Source organism: Chelonoidis abingdonii, chromosome 6 (assembly GCF_003597395.2).
Source record: "Chelonoidis abingdonii isolate Lonesome George chromosome 6, CheloAbing_2.0, whole genome shotgun sequence".
Lineage (NCBI taxonomy): Eukaryota > Metazoa > Chordata > Testudines > Testudinidae > Chelonoidis > Chelonoidis abingdonii.
The window spans coordinates 19,019,733-19,044,887 of record NC_133774.1 but is presented as its reverse complement, the minus strand read 5'-3'; the positions used below and the strand labels follow the sequence as shown (position 1 = coordinate 19,044,887).

At 39.6% G+C, this 25,155-nt stretch overlaps 1 protein-coding gene across 1 annotated transcript in view; it reads right to left on the bottom strand.

Moving 5' to 3' along the window:
* The window catches only part of DCC (DCC netrin 1 receptor), a 978,992-nt gene that overhangs the window by 39,299 nt on the left and 914,538 nt on the right, over positions 1-25,155 (bottom strand). The window contains 6 exon segments of the mRNA XM_075066875.1: positions 1,959-2,075; positions 8,174-8,200; positions 8,203-8,397; positions 15,765-15,766; positions 17,593-17,755; positions 22,844-22,909. Coding sequence (XP_074922976.1) covers positions 1,959-2,075; positions 8,174-8,200; positions 8,203-8,397; positions 15,765-15,766; positions 17,593-17,755; positions 22,844-22,909 — 570 coding nt within the window.

Genomic DNA, 25,155 nt, shown 5'->3' with positions numbered 1-25,155 from the left:
TGTATCATCAGCTGTATTTCAGCCTCTTTTCTGGTTTTCAGCTCAGCTCTGAGATCTGCATATTTGAGATCAATTGTGATGGTTATGTATTGGAAACAATGCTCTGAATTTTTTTTCAATTTTGTCCTTGCGTGGGTCCAGCTCATCATTATTAATGAGATTAAGCCAGTTTTCCACTAAGACTGACTTTAGCATCATTGGACTGTAATCTGCCAAGACCCTATGAAACCCCCTTCAATTGCTTTATCAAGTTTAGTGCCTTTTCTTGAAGGAATTTAGAGACTTAAGAGTATCATCATGGCGACATTTCAATAACGATGATGGCTTCAAACAGTCTCACTTGTAGCATCATGAAACTCACCAATGCTTTGCCCTTTCACGTCAATACAAAAAGTTTCATTCAATAGCTCATTTAATCCTGAAGAACTCAAATAAATTGATTTTCTGTGCTTTTTAAAATCAGCTTAAGTTTCTTCTATTTTGCCACTTAACAGTGCCAATGTGTTTATTTTACTTCAGAATAATTACCTGTTTTCATTTCTTCAGTCCTTTCTATAGCGTATTTCTTACCACTTTCAATGTTTGGCACATTGAGTCAGAGAAATTAAAAAATATCATCAAGCGCCTTAAAAAAATACCACTTTTATTTTATGGAGAAAGAAACAGGTTCATTACAACCCAAGCTAAAAAGTTCACAAATTAGACCTGAATGTGAGATCGATTTTCCCCTGACATATCATTATATATTATAATCTATTAGACATATACAAGTGAGAGTAGGATACAGATAGAAAACAGGACCTCACCCTTCTAAAACTATTTAAGATTTGATCCTGAAAAACCCAACAGCACTTTTATCCATATACACTGACCTACTATAAAGTGGACTGATTACTTATACTGACATTGTACCATTGCAATTACCGTGAGTTTGACTCTGATCTTGCCTACAACACTTCTACATCAGTGTGATTCCACTGCCCTTATTCATCTCTACCTTGTATCAGGGTAAATCAAGAGTAATGGCTACTATAGCTAGTGCAGTTATTGCAGTGTATGTCTAGTGTGAGAGAGAGAGGATTATCAGGCCCATCAACATCAGTGATATAACTTCTGATTTTCTCTGGAGTAAATGAGATCAGAATCAAACCCACTGAATCTTTATCCTGTGCATTCTCCAATATTTTTTATATTTACAACTCCCCCCTTAGGGAACAGCATGTCAGGCCGGAATGTCATAGTGTGTATGTGATCGCGTTATCTACAAGCGGATACAGCCGAAAAAGGAGACAGTTCCCAAGAATGATTTTTGCCTCAGTACATTTAAGCACTTACTTACCTTAAAATACAAGTTGTTTCATTGACATCAATGGGACCGCTCATGTGCTTAAAGTTAAGCACCTATGTAATGGGTTGCTGGATCAAGGCCTTATAGATTACTGGTAATGTAACATATACCAAATAATGTTTAGATTTAATGTGTGTTGAGCAGTTCATTGAAACCAAGGGATTCTTTCCAGAGATAAACATCTCCATCCTGTAATCCATGTTGGGAATCACACTGCACAGTAATGCATAAAATGACATTTACTGGCTACATTTTATAATGAAGAACAGCAATCATCATAGTAAATATAACTCTTTGTAACGTGTGTCCCCAAGTACTGTACACATAGGAAATGTACACATAAGAAATGTGTTGCCTAGTGGTTAGAGCAGTGGACTGGAGGTTAGGACTTCTTGATTCTATTTCCACCTACTGAATTATTGTGAAGCCTTGGGAAGCCATGGTTTACTCCCTTGTAAAATGTGGTTAATGCTACTTACCGTAGTTGTGTTATGAGGCTTAATTAATTAATATTTGTAAGATGCTTTGAGATCCTCAAATGGAAGAGACTCTAGATGCACTATTGTTCTCACATAAAATTGTAAGCAGGAGTAAGAGATACACTACTCACAAGGGTTGCTTGGTTGTGAATCCATTGGAATCATGAGCTTGGCACGTGTGGCTCTGTGGGCAGCAAGTGAGCGCTCTAACGTTGACATACTACTTCCCACATCCTCTGTGTCAGGACCTAGTGAAAAGCAACACAGTAGCTATGTTAATAATGGCTATACACAAAACTGTTTCCCTCTTTACCGTATGTCTTGCAGTAAAGTGAATGGATATTTTTTCAGACATCTATCACTAAAACTAGTCACTTAAATGGCATCATCTCCTAATAGCTCTGCACAGACCACTTCAGACACCATTCCTGAATAAATCGGTTGTTTCTCAACCTCTTACAACTGTCTTTAAATGTAAATTTCTCCCCTTTACAATCACATCTTGGTTTAACTCTCCTTTCTCCCTACTGCTGAAACAAAAATTGCTTCATAAAAAATGATGCTAACCCTCTGCCTCAACATTACTTATTACCCACTTCCCTTAAAGTTCAAACAAAGTATCATGGCTAGATTTGGGTGCATAAAGTTGGATATCTAAATCCATAATCTAGCACCTAAATATCTGGCTTTATCTGCAGAGATGCTTTATATGCACCCAGTAAGTCCCAGCCAATTCAAATGATTGGCTCAGTAGCTACAAAAATCAGATGTTTCATTATTATATTATTTATACTGAAATATAGATATAGGTATCCAAACTAAAAGTTTTAGTCCACTTACACTCATACAGAGATGTTTGGTGTAACCAAAGAAAGTACCTCTGGTCATGGAAGTACCTTATTTTCAGTGGGATGTTTGGTACAGTAATTCCCAATGAAACAGAAGATATGTTTTCTGGTTCTCAGATTGTATCATATCTGATATGTATATTATATTAATATCACATAAGTAGTTATACCACCATGGGGAAAATGAGTTTATTGTTGCCATAACAAAATAAACTGAATTTATTTGGTATCTTTGAGCAGTTCACCTCCATTTTGCCTACTCATCTCCACTGGGGCTATTCCTTTCTAAACCTCTGAGCAACTCGTGACATTTTTTTTTTTTAACAAGACCTCACAAAAATTTTTCCTTTTTCCTTCCAATATATCTTGATTTAGTTTTTCAAGGACTAAATTTCAGTCTGCCAACCAGTAACTGTTTTTAAAGTCCAAAAAGTGAATAATAGGGCAAGGACAATATGCTTTATTATTGGATATTCTAGGATTCCGGTACTATCAGAGTATTTGTATCTGGCCTGTTGGTTTGCATGTATTTGTATCTAGCCCTTCTGGTTAAGGCAACTGGTGTGCTGTGACCACTGCTTATCTTGGGTCTGGATCCAAAGAATAATTGGAGTCAAATGGAAACTCCAGTTGATCTAATTGGTTTAAGATCACAATCTTTTAACTTATGAATAGATATACAGTTTTTTTGGGCAGGGATTATTTGTTTATGTTTGTAAAAGTGCCCAGTCAATGAAGCTGTTGCTCTAGGTGCTTAATCCATACAAATTAAAAAAAGAAAAAGAGACCCTCTGTAAGATATCAAACACTAAAATCCTGATGGCAACCTTTGATTTTTAGAATCATTTTAAGAGGTTTAATCCTATATAGGGCTGCCATTTCCTTTTAAAACACTAAAGTCTGTACTCTATGGTACGTAAGGAATGAGATACAACAAGGTAGCGCTGAACGAAATCTAAGCATTTAGCATCTATACATCTGTAATAATAGATAGCTAAAGGTTAATGTTTTCTTTCATCGCTGTAAAGGGTTTAACAGGGACCAAACACCTGACCAGAGGACAATCAGGAAACTGGATTTTTCAAGCTCAGGAGGAATGGTTTGCTCTGTGTCTTTTGTCTGTCTCTCCGGCTATCGGGAGCTTCTTTCTATTCTTTCAAGCTTCCAATCTTCAGTTTTCAAAGTTGTGAGTAACAAACAATAGGCCTTTTATATGTTTGTTTTACATTGGTGTATTTGCTGGAATGTTTTTAAATTGTAATCTCTTTTTGATAAAGGCTGTTTATTCATATTTTTCTTTAAGTAATAGCCTCTGTGTATGGTCAACTTGATGCAGAGATATGTTCTGTTTTTTTCTTCTTTGTAAGATTTGTTTGAGTTCTCTTCTGGTAGGCTAAGGAACGAAGGGAAGGGGAAATTCTCTTTGTGTTAAATCTACGAAGGGTGAAGCTCTCACAGCACCAGGGAATTTGTGGGAGGGGGGGAAAGGAGATAGAATCATTTTTCTGTCCTTGTTTGGGGTTTGTCCTCTTGTGGAATGAGGAAGACATGTTCTGGTATTGTGAAGTAAAAGAGATTGCATCATAATCTCAGGTTAGCCCAGAGAGGAAATCGGGTGGAGGAGAGGGGGAAGGGAAGTGTTATTTCCTTTGTGGTGAGACTCAGAGTTTGAGTCTTGGGGTCCCTCCAGGGAAGTTTTGGGGAGACCAGAGGAGCCAACCCTGGATTTTTGATGGTGGGCAGGAGATCAATCTGAGCTGGTAAATTAAGCTTAGAGGGGTTCATGCTGCCTTCTCTAGGTTAATGAATGCTTAAGGTTCCAATCGGAGTAGGAAAGCTACAACAATATCACCAAGACTGCATTATTTTAAACATATGCGTTTCCAGACACTTGTCTCTTGTCTTTTCAATGAGTGATGCAGTCATGCAAACGATGCAGAATACACTCTTTATTTTGGAATCTATATATTGTGCTCTCTTCCTCACCCATTAAATTTTATTACTGAAAAAAAATTTCTCTAACAAAAGGAAAAGCCTGTACTGTTTAAGTATAGAAAAGAAACAGGCTGGCCTATATACTACATTTAAATTGCATTTTTGCATGGAGTTTTTTCTTTTTCCTCTAGCCAAATTCTGGTCCTCACTTACGGTGGCGAAACTCTTTTTTACTGTGTTGTCTCTCTGCTCCATTTCATTTGATTTTTTTTCCCCCATGTGTTCACCACCCCCACCTGTTATTCCATCCTCCCCACCACATACGTCTCTAAGTGGATGCAACTCAAGGCTTGTCTCACGGAGACCTTAGTGCATGGCAAGCCAGCCTACAGCCTGCCGTGTCCCACCATTGGAGCCTTGCCAATTGTAAACTAGTACATAGTTTCAGAGTGGTAGCACGGTGTTAGTCTGTATCAGCAAAAAAACCGACAAGGCAGTCCTTCTACGCACCTTAGAGACCTAACAAATTTATTTGGTGCATAAGCTTTTGTGGGCGAGAACCACTTCATCAGATGCATGGAGTGGAAAATACAGGAGCAGGTATAAATACATGAAAAGATGTGATTTGCCTTACCAAGTGTGAGGTCAATATAATGAGACAATTCAATTAACAGCAGGATACCAAGGGAGGAAAAATAACTTTTGAAGTGGTAATGAGAGTGGCCCATTTCAGATAGTTGACAAGAAGGTGTGAGTAGCAGTAGGGAGAAATTAGTATTAGGGAAATTAAGTTTAGGTTTTGTAATGACCCATCCACTCCGAGTCTTTATTCAGGCCTAATCTGATGGTGTCCAGTTTGCAAATTAATTCCAGTTCCGCGGTTTCATGTTGGAGTCTGTTATTGAAATTTTGTTGTTGTTGAAGAATTGCCACTTTTTGGTCTGTTATCGAGTGACGTTACTTTCTTTGCTGGGCCAGTCTTGTAGTAGGTGACTTCTGAGTACCCTTTTAGCTCTGTATTTTCCACTCCATGCAGGAGCGGCGCCAGGGTTTTTGGCGCCCTAGGCGGGGGTCCTTCTGTGCTCCCGGTCGGCGGCAATTCAGCGGCAGGGGGCGGCCTTCCGCGCTTCCAGTCTTTGGGGCACTTCAGTGGCAGGCTCCGGAGCGAGTGAAGGACCCGCCACAGAATTGCTGCCGAAGACCCGGAGTGTGGAACGACCCCCCACTGCCAAATTATGGCCAAGGGCAGCAAAATGCCACCCCCCCAAATTCTGGTGCCCTAGGCGGCCGCCTAGGTCACCTAAATGGAAGCGCCGGCCCTGACTCCATGCGTCTGATGAAGTGGGTTCTAGCCCATGAAAGCTTATGCCCAAATAAATTTGTTAGTCTCTAAGGTGCCATAAGGACTCTTCGTTGTTTTTGCTAAAGTACCATAGTACACTTTGACTAGCTGGGTCATACAGTAGGGTCCACATGACCAGTTCATATGAGCTGGCTCAGACACTGAAGATTTACACCCCGGCTTGCGATGCACTAATTGACTGTGCAGACAAGCTCTCAATAACATTTGATTTCCAGCTGAAGTTCTGAGCCAATCATGAAAGAATGGAATAGAAATCAAACCTGATGCACACTCTTCTAATTATTAACCGATGCAAAGTAGCATGTCATTTTGGAAAAATGAAATTTACCTGTTCTGCAGACACTGCCTGTTCTGAAGACACTACTGAGTTGCTTAATGTTTGAATTAAAGCAACTGGAAATATTTGATTATGATAAGCTAAAACCTTCTAATATTGTATACAATATACTCTGTTCATCAATTGTGGGTCCAGGTGATTTTTCATTCCCTCAGATCTAAATTTCAGCATATGTATTGCTCCACTTGCATTAGAAGCTACCCATGCAGCTAGTCATGCTATCATATTAGACAAGAAGTATCTGCCACCATGCCCAGTTGCAGTGTTGCCAACTCTCACAATGTTATTACAAGTCTTCTGATAATTGGTGTGTTTGCTAGAGCCCCAGTTGCTGGAATCTGGTTATTAGCTTGACAGCATGACTCTAAATATTCCAACACCAGAAGGCAAACAAACAGAGCCTAAATTAATTATTTTTAAATCTCATGATTTTTAAACCAATCTGTGGATGGCTTGACTTGTGATTTTTGAATGCCTGGAGCTGGCGATACCAACAGAACTCTATTGGGCCTGTTAATCATGGCTGGCAATGGTGGAGGGGGCCTGCAACTGGGGAGTCCCTCAGAGGCACATTTTAGAACAACCACTGTAGTACCCTTTACAAATGCTATCATAAGCCTTCCCAAATCTGGACCTTAGTGTCCAGAAATCTGGGTGCCTGCATGAACCCCTCTAAGCTTAATTACCAGCTCAGATTTGATCTCGCTGCCACCAGCCAAGTGATTTCCAGGACTTGGCTCCCTCTCTAGTCTCCCAAAACCTTCTCTGGGGGACCCCAAGACTCAGAAGGCATCCAGAGACTTACCCCAAAGGGAAATAAACCCACCTCCCTTCCCTTCTCTCTCCCACCCAGTACTGTTCCTTCTGGCTACCCTGAGAGTTCTGATGCAATCTTTTACATCATCAGATCCTAAGAAAGGCATGTCTCTCTATTCCAACAAGAGACAGAAACCCAAATAACAAGGACACTTAATTTGTCTCTCTCTTCCGCCTCCCAAATTCCCTAGGTGCTGCAGAGCTTTAAACCCTCTGAGATCTAACCATACAAGCGCGATCCCCTGTTTTCTTACGTCCTTAGCCTTAACGCAGAGAAAAACTCAAACAGTTTTAAAAAAGAAGCTTTATTATAAAAAAGAAGAAAAAAAGACATCAAAATATTCTCTGTATCAAGATGAAATACAGGATCAATTGCTTAAAAGAAAAATGAATAAACAGCCTTATTCAAAAAGAGATACAATTTAAACATCAGCAAATAACAGCACATGTAAAATACTAAAACAAAACATATAAAAGCCTATGTTTTGCTACCATTTGTACTCACACTTTGAAACTGAAGATTGAAGCTTGAAGATGAAAGAAGCGCTCTCTAGCCGAGAGACAGACAAAAGACAAAGACCCAACATCCCTCCCTGAGTTTGGAAAAAAAAATCCAGTTTCCTGATTGTTTCCTCTGGTCAGGTGGTTTGCTTCCCTTTGTTAACCCTTTACAGGTAAAAGAAAACATTAACCCTTAGCTATCTGTTATGAAACAAATGCACACTCACATTTCCACTTCTGTGTTGGCTGATTTTGCCTGGCTGCTCCCTTTGGTGGGTCTAGACTTCCCCAAGTCCTTATGTCTAGGATGAAACAAAGGAGGGTGGCAGGTCCATATACAAGCATTAATGAAGACCCTTTTCTCTCTCTGAATAACGTATACAGCTGGCCAATCTGCGACCAATAGCAACCCAGGTTATTGATTTCAGCCTGAACTGTGTTTCTGCCCCCAAAAGAATATTTTCATATTACTACAGATGCTTGAAAGTTAAAACAGCTCCAGGCTGTTAGAGTGGACATTTTAGTAGCAAATGCAGTGATATTAACCAGACTGTGAGGCACTCTTGCTGCCAGCTGAGTTTCAGACTGGCTGTGGCTGACTGGCGTGATGTCTTGACAGCTTCTGCATTGCGAGTCTCTTCCTGAGGGATCAGAACCTGAATGCTTTTCAATATTCTTCATCTCCATCTCTTCATGGTGTATCCAGAGTCGGGGGGCCTCAAGTCTTTTCCTGGCTGCCCTTCCTTTTACAGCACTATGGGACAACCTTTCTGTGGAAAGTCAGATTGATCTAAGAAAATATCCCACAAACAAAAAAAAGCCCCGTAAAATTAAGTGAATCTCAGGTTATGCAACAATAAATCATTTAGGTTGTCGTAGAAGTCTATAGGAACCATTATTCTTGGATCTGACTGCTATGCTTTAGGCCTCTAGAGAAAGGTATTATAGCCATGATTGGTTAAATCCCCAGGGCACGGGGGGGCGGGGCGGGGGGGGGCAGGTATCCAGGTGTCTCACTGTCTAAGCACCAGCTCTTGCTGATCCATGAAATGGCACTGGTGTTAGGCCACTTGCATCCCTTTAGAGCTAGACGATGAAGGTGTCTCATGACAGCATATGTTTAGGAGATGAATGAAAGGGGCAAGTGAGAGGAATACTGCAATTGCTCCCAGAGGGTGGCTTGGGTGCCTCAGCAGGGTACACAATCTGTGGCCCCAGCTGATGTGCAATTGGAGAAAAATTCCTTCCAGAAAATAGGAGAATGTGAAAAGTTCCCTCTTGGGAGACTATAATTTCTGATTTAACTACAATATAGCAACAGCAATTGAATAATGCAGAATATATTCACATTGTCCTGCAGGTCTCATACGTCCATAAACACTACAGCATACATGAATTTCTTAAAAAGTATATTAAAACATGATTTTTATCAACAAGCTAAGAAATTCAGAGTGATATACCCACACACTTAACTTTCCTCCTTATGTATATTATTACAATATGTTTCTATCCTACAAGACCATACCGTGTGTTGTGTGTAATATACACAAACATGCACGCAAAAACCATTCAGCGACATATGTGCATCTGCTGTTAAAAAACGTAATGCAACTTAATATAAATCAAGAGCTCTCTGTTGCAGCTACCTTAAAAAGCCTCACGGAAGATGCATTATTTAACTCACTTTAAAGCAGTCTTAAAAATATAGAAAACATGCCAGCCCCTCTGTTATATTTTTAAATGGTATTTGTAGAACAAATCTGCCTGAGCTATTCACATAGTTTCATCTGTAAGTCTCAAGCACTTTACATAAAGGATAAAGGTAAAAATCAGTTTATTGTGAGGAAAGGTGAGATACACCCCCGGTGAGGCAAAATTTTTCAAACGTGGGTGCACATTTAGTCATTAGAAAAACAGCACTTGATTTCACAGTGCTGAGGCACTCCAAACTCCTGTTCAAAGACTTCAAAAACAGACTTTCAAAGAGAAACTTGAGATACAACTCATTTGCCAAACTTAACACCAATCAATTTGGGCTTGCCATTAGGGACTATCTCACTCTCAAAGAAGAAGGTCATTTAAGACAGCCCACAACACACGGAAGGGAGGAAAAGGAGACGTAGTCCGTAATCAAGCCCAAATTGATGGTGTTAGGTTGCAAATGGAAAAGTTTGTTAGCTCCTAGAAAGTTTTACTATTTTTTGCTCTTTTGAAAGTCTGGTTTGATATGAAGTTTGGACCGGGACGTTGGGATGCGGGGCTGTGCAATGTATTGCCAGTGCTCAGCAACCTTCTGTGAAAATCAAGTGCTTGGTTTTTTTCCTAATGACTAAGAGGTGTAAGCGACCACGACGTTTGAAACAATTTTTTTTATTTTTTTGGGCACGTCACCGGCCGGTATATCGGAGCTCGCCTCCTATCACTTTCCCACCAAATAACTGGATTATACTGTATCCATTTTATGGTAAATGCTTTGAGATCTACGATGAAATGCTATTGTGAATAGCCCATCGATTGTGGTGCAATTGTTCCTACCCATATCATTAAAAAAACAAAAAAAAAAAAATAATACAGAGGGGCTGCATGTTTTGCTATATTTTTAGACTGCTTTAGTGAGTTTAATAATGCATCCAGTGAGGCTTTTTAGGTTAGCTGACCAGAGAGCTTTGAATTTATATTATTGCATTACGTTTTTTTAACAGCAGATGCAACATTAGTGTTTCGCTGAATGGTGTTTTTGCGTGCATGTTTGTGTATATCACAGCCACCACGGTATGGGTCTTGGTAGGAATACGACATAATTGTAGGGGGGGGGGGGGGGGGGGGGGCAGGTACCAGGTGTCTCACTGTCTAGCACCAGCTGCTTGCTGATCCATGAAATGGCACTGGTGTTAGGCCACTTGCCAATCCTTTAGAGCTAGACATGAAGGTGTCTCACTGACAGCATATGTTTAGGAGATGAATGAAAGGGGCAAGTGAGAGGAAATACTGCTAATTGCTCCAGAGGGTGGGCTTGGGGCTCAGCAGGGTACATCATCTGTGCCCCAGCTGATGTGCAATTGGAGAAAAATTCCTTCCAGAAACAATAGGAGAATTGTGAAGTTCCTCTTGGGAAGACTATAATTTCTGATTTAACTACATATAGCAACAGCAATTGAATAATGCAGAATATATTCCCACATTGTCCTGCAGGTCTCATACTGTCCATAAACAGCTACAGCATACATGATATTTCTTAAAAGTATATTAAAACATGATTTTTATCAAACAAAAGCTAAGAAATTCAGAGTGATATACCCCACAGCAACATTAACTTTCCTCCTTATGTATATTCATTACAATATGTTCTATCCTTACAAGACCATACCGTGTGTGTGTGTATATACACAAAACATGCACGCAAAACACATTCAGCGACATATGTGCATCTGCTGTTAAAAAAACGTATGCAACTTAAATATAAATCAAGAGCTCTCTGTTGCAGCTACCTAAAAAGCCTCACTGGCGATGCATTATTTAAACTCACTTTAAGCAGTCTAAAAATATAGAAAACATGCAGCCCCTCTGTTATATTTTTAATGGTATTTGTAGAACAATCTGCCTGAGCATTCACATAGCATTTTTCATCTGTAGATCTCAAAGCACTTTACATAAATGGATAAGTATAATCCAGTTTATTGGTGAGGAAAGTGAGATACACCCCGGTGAGGCCAAAATTTTCAAACGTGGGTGCACATTTAGTCATTAGAAAAACAGCACTTGATTTTCACAGGTGCTGAGCACTCCCAACTCCTGTTCAAACTTCAAAAACAGACTTCAAAGAGAAACTTCTGAGCTACAACTCATTTGCAAACTTAACACCATCAATTTGGGCTTGATTAGGGACTGGGAGTGGTTGGTTCACTACAAAAGCAATTTTCCCTCTCTTGGAATTGACACCTCTTCATCAGTTATTGGGAGTGGACCACATGCACCCTAACTAAATTGACCTTCAACATTGAGTCTCCACTTGTAAGATAACTCCCTTCTCTTCATTGTGTCAGTATATTTATGCCTGTTTCTGTAATTTTCACTCCATGTGTCTGAAGAAGTGGGGTTTTTACCCATGAAAGCTTATGCCCAAATGAATCTGTTAGTCTTTAAAGTGTGACCAGATGCCTCTTTGTTTTTGTGGATACAGATTAACATGGCTACCTCTCTGATACCAACTCCTGATGAACCTCACAAGCAATTCACGCCAAAATGAATTTTATACATCTACCAAGTCATCACAGGCCTGATTCAAAGACAATTGAGCCAGGAACTCCTGAGTTCTAATTCTGCTTTGCCATTACTTGATCAAGTTGCAATCAATAAAACGAATAACATTTACTTACTGCAGCAATCTTGCATGGGAGTCATGCACATTCATTTGTAAAGTGCTTTGAAGATATATGGTGCTAAGTGCAACTACTATTAAACCTTAAATGTCTTTCTGGTAACTGAATTAAAAATTAATATGCACTACTCTTTACCCTTTAACTTTGCAACACAGAGAGAGAGAGTATGGAATTATACAGTACACCTTGTGGAATTCACTAAGACACACTACACGTTGAATCTTTTAAGAAAGCTCTTTCCACTTTGCTGAAACATTGCTTCTTGTTATGCAGACACTATCCCAAACAGCTTGGATGAGGCAAATAAGTGAAGACATAGCTGATAACTCATTAGCATCAGACCTTGGAAAGAATGTTTTGTCCCCTGCATGAGAACAGCTTTTTGTCTCTGATTTAAACCAATTACTGTACCATATCATAAGTCTTCCAGCAGACAGGGATTCTATCTCCCTGCAGCTGTAGACAAATAAATAGAAGAGAAGCTCAATGAAGCCCTTTGCGATTCACCCCATTTGCCCTGACAGCATCGTACATACAACAATTGTCTGCACTTTTGTTTTTGTAACCGGCTGCAGTAAAGGGAATGCAGCTGATATAAAGGTGCAAATAGGAAAAAAATCTCTTTACAAACGAGAAGAGATTTCACTTTCAGCTCAGTTATTTCCTGCAGGTTACTATTAAAGGAGTGGAAATGACACGTCTCCCTCACCAGTATTCACACTACCAACAAATGCAACCTAATGCCTTGCAGGCAAGAGTCAAAACCATAAGCTGCAGCTAATTAGCAATGTCAAGGTGGGAGATGCAGAGTGAAACGAAAAAAGAAGATATATCCCAAGGGAAAACTGCAGTGACATACTGAGGATGTCTAGTGGTTGCTGACTCATTTGCCTGAATGTTATTTTTCTTTCCTTTAAGTCTCCACCTAGTTTCTCCTATCTCTGTACACATTTGCTACCATCAGTTATAATAGTGCCTTGCAGGCAATCTTTATTTATTTATCATACTTTTCCTTTACCCACTTAGATGCCTAACATCATATTCACTACTTGACAACTTCTGAAAGGACAACCTCCTATCATCTAGCTGCTGTGCTCTGGAGTGGCATAGGATTTACCTAACTGGATCAGACTAGAGGTCCACCTATACCAGTACCTTGCTTCTTGCAGTGGCCATTACCTGAGTTTTCAGAACTTCTCAGGTTTTCATTTACATTGCACATGTGAGATTTCATGGTTTTAACTTGCTGCAAAGGCCATTAATAAGCGTTATATTATACAATCTAAGCACAATGTCGTTTACCATCCAGTCCTGACAAACTCCTGCAGCAGTGAAGTCCATGGGTTGGCTATATACTGCATAAAGTAGAATCACAGACACACAGGGTTGGGAGAAACCTCAAGATATCATCATCTATTTCATCCCTCCATGCTGAGGCAGGATTAAGCATATCTAGACAATCACTGCCAAATATTTGTCTAATATATTCTTAAAAATATTCCGAGATGGGGATTCCACAACTGGTGCTTAACTATCCTTATTGTTAGAAAGTTTTTCTTAATATGTAACCTAAATCCCTTTAATGCAAACAAAGCTGATTATTTTTTGTCCTACCCTCGGTGGACATGGAGAACAATTGATCACTGTCCTCTTTATTACAACCTTTTACATATAATAATAGGAGATATACCTATCTCCTAGAACTGGAAGCCATTGAGTCCAGCCTCCTGTCTTCACTAGCTGTACCAAGTACTGATTTTTGCCCCAGCTCCTTAAGTGGCCCCCTCAAGGACTGAACTCATAACTCTGGATTTAGCAGGCCAATGCTCAAACTACTGAACTATCCCTCCCCCTGAGTGAAGACTGTTACCATGTCCCCCAACAGCCTTTCCTTGTCCAGTCTAAACATGAACAATTCTTTTAATCTTTGGTCCCAGGTCATATTTTTAATATAATATTTAATTTGGTCTCTATTTGCTGCCTTTTACTTTATTGAATTTTGTCTTCTTGTTTACTTGTACTCCTCCATCTGTCTCTCCACCTCTCCACTCTCTCAATCTCCTCTGTTGTCTCTTGTTTTGTACATAGTTTGTAAGGTCTTTGGGGCAGAGACCATATTTATATTCTGTGCTTCTCCAGTGCCTAGCACAAAGGGGTCATGGCCCATGACAAACAAACAAATAAATGTATATACACACACGTGGACACTAGGGACATGTGTTACATATAGAAGTTAAATTGCCTGATCTTTTATTAATGAACAGTAAGGCTGCACATGAGGATGGGGCATAGGGCTGCTGCCAGCACTGGCCAATGAGGGCAAACAGATGCAGCTCCCATCTGAGGGAAGTACCAGTGGCCATGTTCCAAGCGCATGCCAGTAAACTTCTAGTACTACACAGGATATGACTACTGAGATGTTTCAGAATGTGAGACAATTCAAGAGCTGTAACACCTGCTGTAGGTATCACAGAATAACATAAACCTGAATATTTAATCATCCCACTTTCCTGCTTTTTATAGATATCTAAATTACTGGAAAGCTAGAATGGCTGATATATTATTCCTCCCTAAAGTCAAGAGACAGAAAATAGCTATTATGTCTCCTAATCCATCCCTCCATCAGTACAGTTTTTTCCTACAGTATATTTTATAGTGCTTTGCCCACTCATATTTTAAATGCCTCAAGAAGTATGGCCTTCCCTGCTCTTGGGAGATTACTGTATACTACATTATTAAAAACTTTCACCGTTAGGAAGGTTTCTCTCATATTCAACATGAATCAACCTTTTTCTTGATGTTATCTCATTCACAGGTTTTGAAACTTACCGGTGATTTTAAAATCAGAGGCAAGTCCACATTGGAAGCTGGATCCCAAACCCCTTGTTTCAGTTTAGGTATCTCTTCATAATGGTCTGAACAAGAGGCTCCAACACCCTCAAATTTGATGAAGTTTGGCTTTCGACTTTTGAATTCTGGAGCTTGAGCCTAAATTTACTTGTTTATTTATTTATTTGTTTTTATGTAATGACTTTCCCCCTTCTCCCACACTTTCAGTATAAAAGGTTTAGTTTTGGTTAACTTAGTCGCCACATCCTTCAATCTCTCGTACATAGTAGCAATCCAATACGAGCTTTAGGCTGCATTCAAAGACCATTGCAGTCAACAGAAAGGCTCCTATTGTCTTGCATGGGCTTCAAGGCCAGACTTTTCAAGAGCTCAAAACCCACAATTGAAGCTGATATTCAAAATAGCTCAGCATTCAATACATTGAGCTCTTCTAAAAACCAGGTCACTTATTTTGGTGCCTAAATAGGGACCACATACTTTGAAAATCTAGCCATGAGTGTAGGTACTAAACTCTTTTGGAAATTTGGCTTAGGGTTAGGGTTATATTATACTATAACCCTACATATTATACTATACCAGTGACTATATTATACTATAAACTTCACTGCCTCTGAGCTTGACAAGGTCAAAGCTAATTTCAGCAGACAGTGAAACAGTTTAGTCACATAAGAACCTAAGAACATCCATACCGGGTCAGATGGACATCTACCCTGCCCGTGACCATCCTTTTGTTGCTTGTAACCAGGCGAACTCACCCCCGCGGCGCCTCCTGCTGGTTGCTTCAGGGAATTAGCTCAAATATGCAGCTGGAGCACCCTCTGTAGGCCGGTGATCCGCCTTCTGGCCCCGTGTCCCTCCCTAGACCCCGGAGCCCCTTTTACGTGGGGTTCTGCCCCCCTGGCAGTAACTTCTTTCTCTTAGGGGTTTCCCCTTCCCAGGGAACCCCGCACCCCCACTCTATCCCCACTTTGCCTCAGGGTCTTGGCAACTGCCCAGTCATTAGCTAGCCCCATGCCCTGGGGCAGACTGCAGTATTAGCCTCTCATCATCGGCAAAGGGGTTTGGACCTGCTGCCTTGGCCTACCCCTGGGTTGCACCTTGCAACCCCAGTACCCCCTAGCCTACTGCTAGGCAACAGCCTGGGGCTCTCCAGGCAGGAGCTCCCTGGCTCCTCTGCCTTCCCCAGCCCTGCTTCATCCTAGGTACCTTGTCTCAGCAGCCAGGCCCTTCCCTCTCTCTGAACGCAGAGGGAGAGTCTTTAGCTCCTGGCTTCTCTGCCCTTTTATAAGGGCCTGTGGCTCAGTTTGGGGCGTGGCCCCAGCTGCTGCCACTTCCCAAATCAGCCCAACTCAGAAGGCTGCTTGCTCCAGCCCCAGCCCCTTCCCTGGACTGTTTTTAACCCCTTCAGGGCCGGAGCAGGGATCAGGCCTGCTACATTGCTCTACACTCTTTTTCAAACATCAACAAAAATCAATGCACAAATAGTCGAAGTGCAAGACTTTTGACTTGCACTTCGACTATTTGTCATCCTCATATGCAAAACATGATTAAATTTTATATCAAAAAGTTCATTCTTTCACAATAGTATAATTACTGTATAATCCTGAACCAATTAACTAGTAAAATCCAGCTCTGTGGCAAATTAGGTGACTCCAGTGGAATTTCTTCTTATACCAGGGCCAGATGTCACCCTTAACTTTCTGGAAGTGGAGCACCCACGGAAAAAATAGAGCACCCACTGGCAGCCTCCCCGATCAGCCTCCTGTTCATCAGCAGGCCCTGCTGATCAGCTCCTCCTCCTCCCTCCTAGTGCCTCCTGCCCACTGCAACCAACTGTTCAGTGGCATCCAGGAGGCGCTGGTGGCAGGGAAGGAGCGAGTACGGGGTACGCTCGGAGGAGGGAGCCAGAATGGGGCAGGGAAGGCGGGAGTGGGAAGAGGTGGGCAAGGGTGGGGAGTTGGAGGAATGGGGCAGAGCGGAGCTTGAGCACACTCCAGCAACTTAGAAAGATGTCACCTCTGGTGCACCATACACTGTCCCCTTAAAATATATGAAAATGGTCTCAAATGGTCTCAGTGCTGTTTTCTGGCATTTTTTATGAATAACAGGAATAACGGATGTTGACTTTCTTTCGCAGGACAAAAGCCTCACAATAGACTGAAAACTGAGCCTGAACGTCTCAATTTTTCAGCTGTATGGAGAGAGGAAGTCAAGTCAGACAGTCTGGTATCTAGAAGGCATTATTAACCACACAGACAGATAACATTTTTCCTTAAATCAATGGAATTCATTCCTTCGCCTCTTTGATTGAACAGAGAAAGGGTAGGCCATGAGGGGGCTGTTCGGCTGTCTGATTCTGAAGATCAGCCCTTGGCCCCAATAAGTGTTCGAGCTACTTTTTAGCATCTCTAACTTTGCCCCACCATGCCCTCTCCCATTCTACTGTGTGCTCCCAGTGTGCTCCCTCAAGGATAAGCCATGTGTGGCAAAGGCTCTGGAATAGGGGATTCCCATATGACCAAGAAATTCTCTCCACTGGCCAGTTGCATCCAGTTTCTGGAATGTTTGCATCCCTTAAGTGGCACAATATGGTTGGATCGGATCACATATTTCAGCCTGTGACGCCACATCCTCTCAATGCTCATTGAAGATCTTGATCATATCATCTTTGAAACCTAACAACAGAAAAGTGGCCATTTTTTTGTCTCTTTGTTCAGGTATTTGCCAGCAACATACTTTCTCTGTTGTGCTGAAGAACGCCTGGTGCAGATCACAGCCACGATCACCACCACCACCACCGCAATGACCCCAACAGTGACCACAATGATTATTAGAAGGTTGCTGTTCTTTTGAGGTGTTACGCTGCCGTGCGGAGGGTGCATCTGCCCTATGGGAGGTTCTGAAAAAAAACAAATGATGAGAGAGTTTCAGCAGCAAAATTTAACAACAGAGTGTAAAAAACAGATGTGATGTACAACAGCTGGCAGAGACTGCTAGATCTGATATATAGACCTTTTTTGCCCATCAGATTGCCTGGATAAGTTTTGTCCCCAGTTGAAAGAGACAGGAAAAAAAGATATTTTATGCCACACAAATACTTCTCTGACATAATTGATGAAAGTTCATGGTTTATGAGAAATAGCCTACTTATTTCATGCCCAGGAAGACAAACTGCTTGACACAGTGTGATCACAATATACCCCCCTTCTCCTTCAGAAGCCACCCATAAAAAAAAGTCACAATTTAAAGCCTGTCTGGAGTGTGTGAGTTCTACTTAAAAACAGACAGTTGATTCAGAATGGTGTCACAAAGCACTGAAATTTATGTTTCATTGTATTTCAGTGGTATAACAAACAGGAAAATATTGAAGCAATGAGGACTGAAGTGCAAGGTGCTTACTGGAAATTAATGACCAGCAGCTGGAAGTTGATAGCTATCAGCTCACTATTGCCATTAGCAGCTAAAACTGAAAAAAATGTGATATGCATTTTTATTCCTTGCATAGCCTCTATTGATATTTACCTGAAAATTAATGTCTTATGTATAGCCAATCTGAATGTGTGATTCATCTCTCAAGATTCCATTCAGCCCATAATCAGCCACAGATTATATTGTATTTATTGATATAGCTCCTCTGATGTAAGGTGCTAATCATGCTTCACTTTGAACACAATGGCAGATAGAGAGGTCAATCCTCTGAGAATCTGTGCTGAGAATCCTCATTTTCCATTAACTTCAATGGAACAACAAGACTGGACCCCAAATGATCAAGTTACATCATTTCTTGTTTCAGATCCCAATACCACTGACTTCAAAGGTTGGGCTCTTGCTCACTAGTTTTTATGGATGCTATTACATGATGGATGTCACATTTTTTAACTGTGTTGACAGCTTCTTGCATAATTTACATAGAAAAATAATTATTCCCTTGCATACCACCCAGAGAGGGCCCAATCATGCAGTCTTTATTCAACAAAATTTCCATTTCAGTCAAAGGAGGTTTTTGCCTGAGTAAGGACTGAAGGTTCAGGATCATACATTATAAACACTAGCATAGGACAATATGCAATTTAGTTATTTTGTCTGCTAATGGAGCCTATAAAGACTAAGAGCTCAGGAAAATCAAGAGATGATGACACTTAAGTTTGGAGAACTTGTCAGTAACTTCATGAGCAGAGTGTGTCAAGAGTTTTCAAACAGCATCATCATCCCAAAAGCCCATCTGTAACTATAAAAAAGGGACTATGAAGTCATTTTGCCTTCATTAGAACTGGATGAGCACATGACAAAGGTCAAAGCTTTCTAAATTGCCACTTTAGCTGTGATAAATGTAATTTTCTTGTAATTTTCTATCTTCATTCTGTACTATAGAGTGATTTCTTTACATAACAAATTAATTTGCTTAAATAAACTGACTTTTTCTCATAGTTCTTTTTCAGGCAATAGAACATGACAAGCAGTTGTGAGTTTCATGGCTTTTGTCATTAGAATGACCTAGTACAGGAATTTAGTAGTTTTTTTCATTTCCATATTGTGTATAAGGAATATGACATGTATAGTAAACACCTGTAAAACAAAACTGGCCTTTCCTCCTTCCCTAGTTCATGCATCCATCCTCTATTCTCTCCACAAAACTCAATTTTTCCATGAAGCCAAAACTTATTAACCCAAATCTGTAAAACTGCTGTCAACCACTTGCTATATCAAGCAAAATAAACAAAGTTGCAAGATAGAACCTTTCTGAAGGCTTTTCAGTAAATTTTATCTCAAAAGTCTACTTAGACTATAAGCGTCACAAAGCATGGACTGTGCCTTCTGTGTCTTGTACAGAACATGGGGTTGATACTTAAATAATAATTATTATTCCAATAAAAACAGTAAACAAATGGCAGGTCGGGTGTTCCATTCTTAACCATGTGAAGCAGGAGTAAGTCCATGGACGTAGCACTAATGTGAAATTGATACAAGATGGAGAAAATTGCTAAAGGCTTATTTAAGTTTTTCTCTTGCAACCCAGGATAGTGATTCATGTAATAAAGTACTGACTTGATTTGTCTGATCATTATTAAGGTTGCAGAATACATGTTCACACATTTTCCTCCAAACAAGATGTCCTGGACTGCAAACTCTCCTCAATCTCTTTCAAGCCAGGAACAGCCAACCAACAGGAGTAGGCACAGGGAACTTCAAACAAATGCCATAACAACTTAAAGACATATCCAGACAGTAGTAATCATTTAAACACACACATTACCTTTAGCATCTGAACATATAAACCACAAATTGATATTTTCTAGAGATAATAGGAAGGGTTTTCTTTTGTTTAAAATTATAGTATCTCTCACGTCTTAATATAACACTTGCTGAAAAAGACTGGAGAAGCTTCCATTAAAAAAAAAACCCACCAGGCTAAATAACAGCCTTCATTCTACCTTTCACACAAAATAATTTCCTTTAGAAACATCTATATTTTCTATAGTTTTCTCAGTGATTTAAGACTACATAGTAAATATGAATTATTTGGAATCGAGAAGCTTCAGATTGATTATTTGGATTTTAAACAGGATTGTTCAGCTTCACAGAAGTGGCATATAGCAGTGCAAATGTAATTATTAGGTATTTCTGCACTTCTTCCCAAAGGGGGTCCAATGTCCCGCAAACAAGCCATTTTTTTACTGTGCAACTTCTTTCTCAATTGTGTGCTATAGGGGAGTTACAAAAGTCTTCATCAGTTCTTGATTTTCAAATGCTTTGTGCCTTTTTTTAATCTTGAGAAACAGCTTTAGAAAAGTTTGTTTATAACTGAACCCTACCTCACATGGTGAGGTTTCTGCTGATAATGTTATAGTGGGTAAAAATGATTTAAAGTCCAGGCCTACCTTGATCTGATAAAAGATAAGTACAAAACAAAGTAGGGTACTAATTAGATAGCTCTGACTGTGTCTAAGATACCATTACTAAGTTGCTGGTAACAGCAGGAGCTATGTCTAAAATATGAAGCATACATCTATCAGTTCGCAAAATATAGCAGGGGAAGGTTACTGAGTTCAGTATTCCCTCCCTGTCTTGTCTGTGGAAAGTAATCAGTCTCACTTAATCAGTTAGGTGCCTTGCAATAATTGTGTATTTTCCAGACTGGCTTTATACAGCACCTCAGATGCTCTGTTCTTCTCATTTATTCAATAATGTGAAAACTAAAGCTCCATTAGGTAACTGGGGAGGAAAAGGTGTTGATAGCATATCTAAAACTCAGGTGATAGTGGTCAGATTCAGTTAATCTTTAGTAATCCACATCTTTTCCTCTTGTGTCTTGCTATATCAGCTCAGGTTTAATTAAGATTGCATTTGCCAACAGGAGGTTTAACACATTGAAACAAAATACTATGATATACTTTTTATGATGTTTTCCCTTTAAGATCTTTCGGTTCTCAGTTTTATTTCTTATGTTTCCTTCTTATCATTTTTCTTATGATGTGAGATATAACTAAAATATCTCCTACGAAGAAAATAGCTAACTGGTTTTACAACAAGCTTCTACTAGGAAAAGAACATCTTTTCGACTGGAAATATGACAGGGGATTTATTTATTTTTTTACTTTCCTGGGTCAGCTTCAAACAGCCAAAACAGATTTCTTTAAACTTGTCACACATAGAAAAAGAGGGCTACCTTTCTAACATGCTTTTTTAAATGGAATAATTTCCACTTTCTGTAGTTTACATTTGCTAAATCTACAATATATACAATAACTATTTAGTCATGGTTAGAAGGTGTCAAGGAATAATTAAATTTTCTCAATTATCTATTTCATTTTACTCTTTAGTCTTCCTTAATCTCTTTTCTTTTACAGTCTATTTTGCCCTAGTGCTTACAGAGATACCTCAGTTGGAAATGGAATGTAATACTGCTATAGGTTTCCTCATAGCAAAATCTTAACAATTTCAGCCTTGTTTAAATTTCACTTCCTCTCTCAAGAGTACTAAGATCCATTAATGTCTATCTAAACTATAAGATCTGAAATATGATTTCAACTCATCAAAACTGTTATTTCTCTTCCTCTCCTGGCCTAGGACATACAGGGGAAGCAGTAGACAGGATATATCTTGATTTTGGAAAGACTTTTGACACACTCTCATATGACATTCTCATAAGCAAACTAGGGAAATGTGGTCCAGATGAAATTCCTACAAGATGGTTGAAAGAGTAGTACTCAAAGAGTAGTTATCAATGGTGCACTGTCAAACTGGGAAAGTGTATTTAGTGGGATCTCACAGAGGTCATTTCCGGGTCTGGTTCTATTCAATATTTTCATTCATACTTGGATAATGCAGTGGAGAGTATGCTTATAAAATTTGTGAATAACACAAAGCTGGAAGAGGTTGCAAGCACTTTAGAGGACAGGATTAGAATTCAAAATGACCTTGACAAATTATAGAATTGGTCTGAAATCAGCAAGAAGACTTAGGGGGGACATGATAACTGTCTGCCATTCTCTTAAGGTCTGTTATAATGAGGCTATTGATAAATTGTTCTTCATGTCCACTGAAGGTAGGACAAGAAGTAATGGGCTTAATCTGTAGCCAGAGAGATTTCAGTTAGGACACTTGTCTAACTATAAGGGTAGTTAAAAGCTCTGAAATAGGCTTCCAAGGGAGATTGTGGCATCCCCACCACTGGAGGTTTTTAAGAAAAGATTGGACAAACACCTGTCAGTAGTGGGCTAGGTTTACTTGGTTCTGCCTCAGAGCAGGGGCTTGATGACCTCGAGGTCCCCTTTCCAACTCTATATTTCTATGATTCTGTAACACAAACTATCATACTCTGAATGGGATTTTGAAAATCTCACCCATATATGAACTGAACAACCTTATAAGTGGTGAAGAAGATTATGGGAGGGAGTAGGAGGGAGAGAGAGGATGGGGTTTACTACTGAAAAAGGGCTTAATAATGAAACTTAATTGGATGGAGTCTAATTTAGTCTATATTTACCATTAAAGCTGCTTCTGTCAATCAAGTTCGTGTCAACTGGCCAATAGGCCCCATCTCCATGACGACCTGTTAACAGAAAAGCATGTGTCAGAAACAGAATGACAGATAAACTAATCTAAGTGCGATCTGCTGCTTGAAACAGAGTCTATCCGACAAAACTTAAACCATTAGACAGTGAGGGGAAAAGTAATTCTGTATGTGCATGAGAAAATCTGACATAAAAGTCGACTTTTAAAACAAGCTGAATTTCAAGCCTTTGAGAAGCTTGTCTCTTTAAATTCTTTCTCCAATAATCCTTGTTAACGTGACAAAATAAGGTGAGGCAGTCGTATTAGTCAGAACGTTCTTTCTCAAAAGCAGACAGATCTGATGGAAAAGTTAGTTCATAGTTCAGATGACAGACATAATATTGGGCTTCCCTCACATTTCAGTGGCTTATGTTCATTTATGGCTCCCAATTGACATTTATTTGAGTGCAGGTAAATTGTCATTATTATTCTACAAGGTGACAGTACATCTCATTTAGTGTCTGGGTGTCTAGTATTCCTTCTGTTACTTGCCACAGAAGATAAGTTTAATATTTGATTATATTCTTGTATGACGGAAATAACTCCTGCATAGTTCAGTTTATGAACTGGCATTCTTGGAGGGGAGTGGGGTGTTATACTTAATATTGAATCAAATCAGTCAGAAGAATGTAAGAACACTGCAAAATTGTCAAATAGTATTCTACAAGATATTAAGCAAAAAAGAATCATTTTATTCCATCCCCAGAAATATTATTTTTCATGGAATTGTCATTTTTACATTGAAAATGCAGGAATTTCAAAATGGATATGATGTGATTATTGTTCTAAAGAAATTACAAAATCTCCTTTAAAATTAATCTTTGTTGTTGTTTTTTTTAAAAAGAACATTTGCCCCATTTCACAGGTTTTGCACAAAAGTAGAAAATAAGGAAAACTTTGACCTCTGAGATGTTCATATTTTGAACTTAATTTGTTGTATGCTTATATCAATAAGCAATTTTAGGCCCAAATTCAAAATGGTGGCTATGGCCATCTTGAGCCACCCAGGTGATGAATCTGTGCTGTTGCCAAGGACTATGCTTATGCCTTCCCCATACCTGGTAGATGAGGCCTGGCAGGGTTGGTAGGGGGCGGAGTAGAGCTCTGGTATACTATCCCTATCTTCCACTGGTGTAGATCAATCAAGAACCATAAACCACAGTTAGAATGTAGTGCAGCTCTGGTGCAGGACAGAATCTGAATACTATACCAGCAACATACTGCTAATATGGATGCAGTTTATACTAGCAAATCTGTGCTCTTGGCAATATTGCTTATTCCACCGCCATCCCTCTTAGCAAAACAACCTGTACCAGTAAAAGTGCAATTTTGCATTTATTACTGCATTTACATTAGGGTCTTCTGCTGGCACATTTATGTTTGTCAGGGATTGCACCCTTTCACACCCCTAACCATTACAGCTATACAGCAGACATCTGTAGTGTCTGCATGGCCTGAGTAATGTACTTTCCCAATAGATAATGAGGTGACTAAGTAGATAGTATTCTTCCCTCAGTGTCCTATCATGGAGTCATGGAGCCCAGTTACTTCCATCTTTCAGATGAGACATAAAAATGAGCCAATGACCAATTTTGGATAATAAAGAACTCATGAGTCTTTTTAGAAAAGTTGTATGGGGGCATTTAACCCAAAACGTTCTAATTAAATTCCAGCTTCGGTATCTAGTGTTTAGCTACTTCAAATCCCTTAGTTGTTGCAGCTGGAACATTTTCTTCACTTCTTACCATACTCTGTTATTATTGTTGTGCATTGTTAAACAGTTGCTGCATTTCATTCTAGAGGTAGCTGTGTTTTGGGGGTGTATGAAATGATTCCTATGTATAATTTTGTCTATCAATTTATAAAGTGCTTTTCAATGAAAGGAAATATATAAATGTACGATCATCATCATCATAGGTGACTTCAACATAATCATCTTTTCAATCAGCATAATTGCACAGCAAGGTTGTACAATATTTAGCTGTAACAAGTAACAGGCAAAAGTGAGATGAATGTTGGATGCACTGTAATTCTATTTACAAAGACTGCACTGTACAAACGGATGGACATCATACCAAATGGACTAAAGGTAAAAAATCCACTGCTATCTACATACTACACAGACCACAGTGAGAGATTATGCCATACACTATCAAAGAAACTGAGAAGGTAAAAAATCCACTGCTATCTACATACTACACAGACCACAGTGAGAGATTATGCCATACACTATCAAAGAAACTG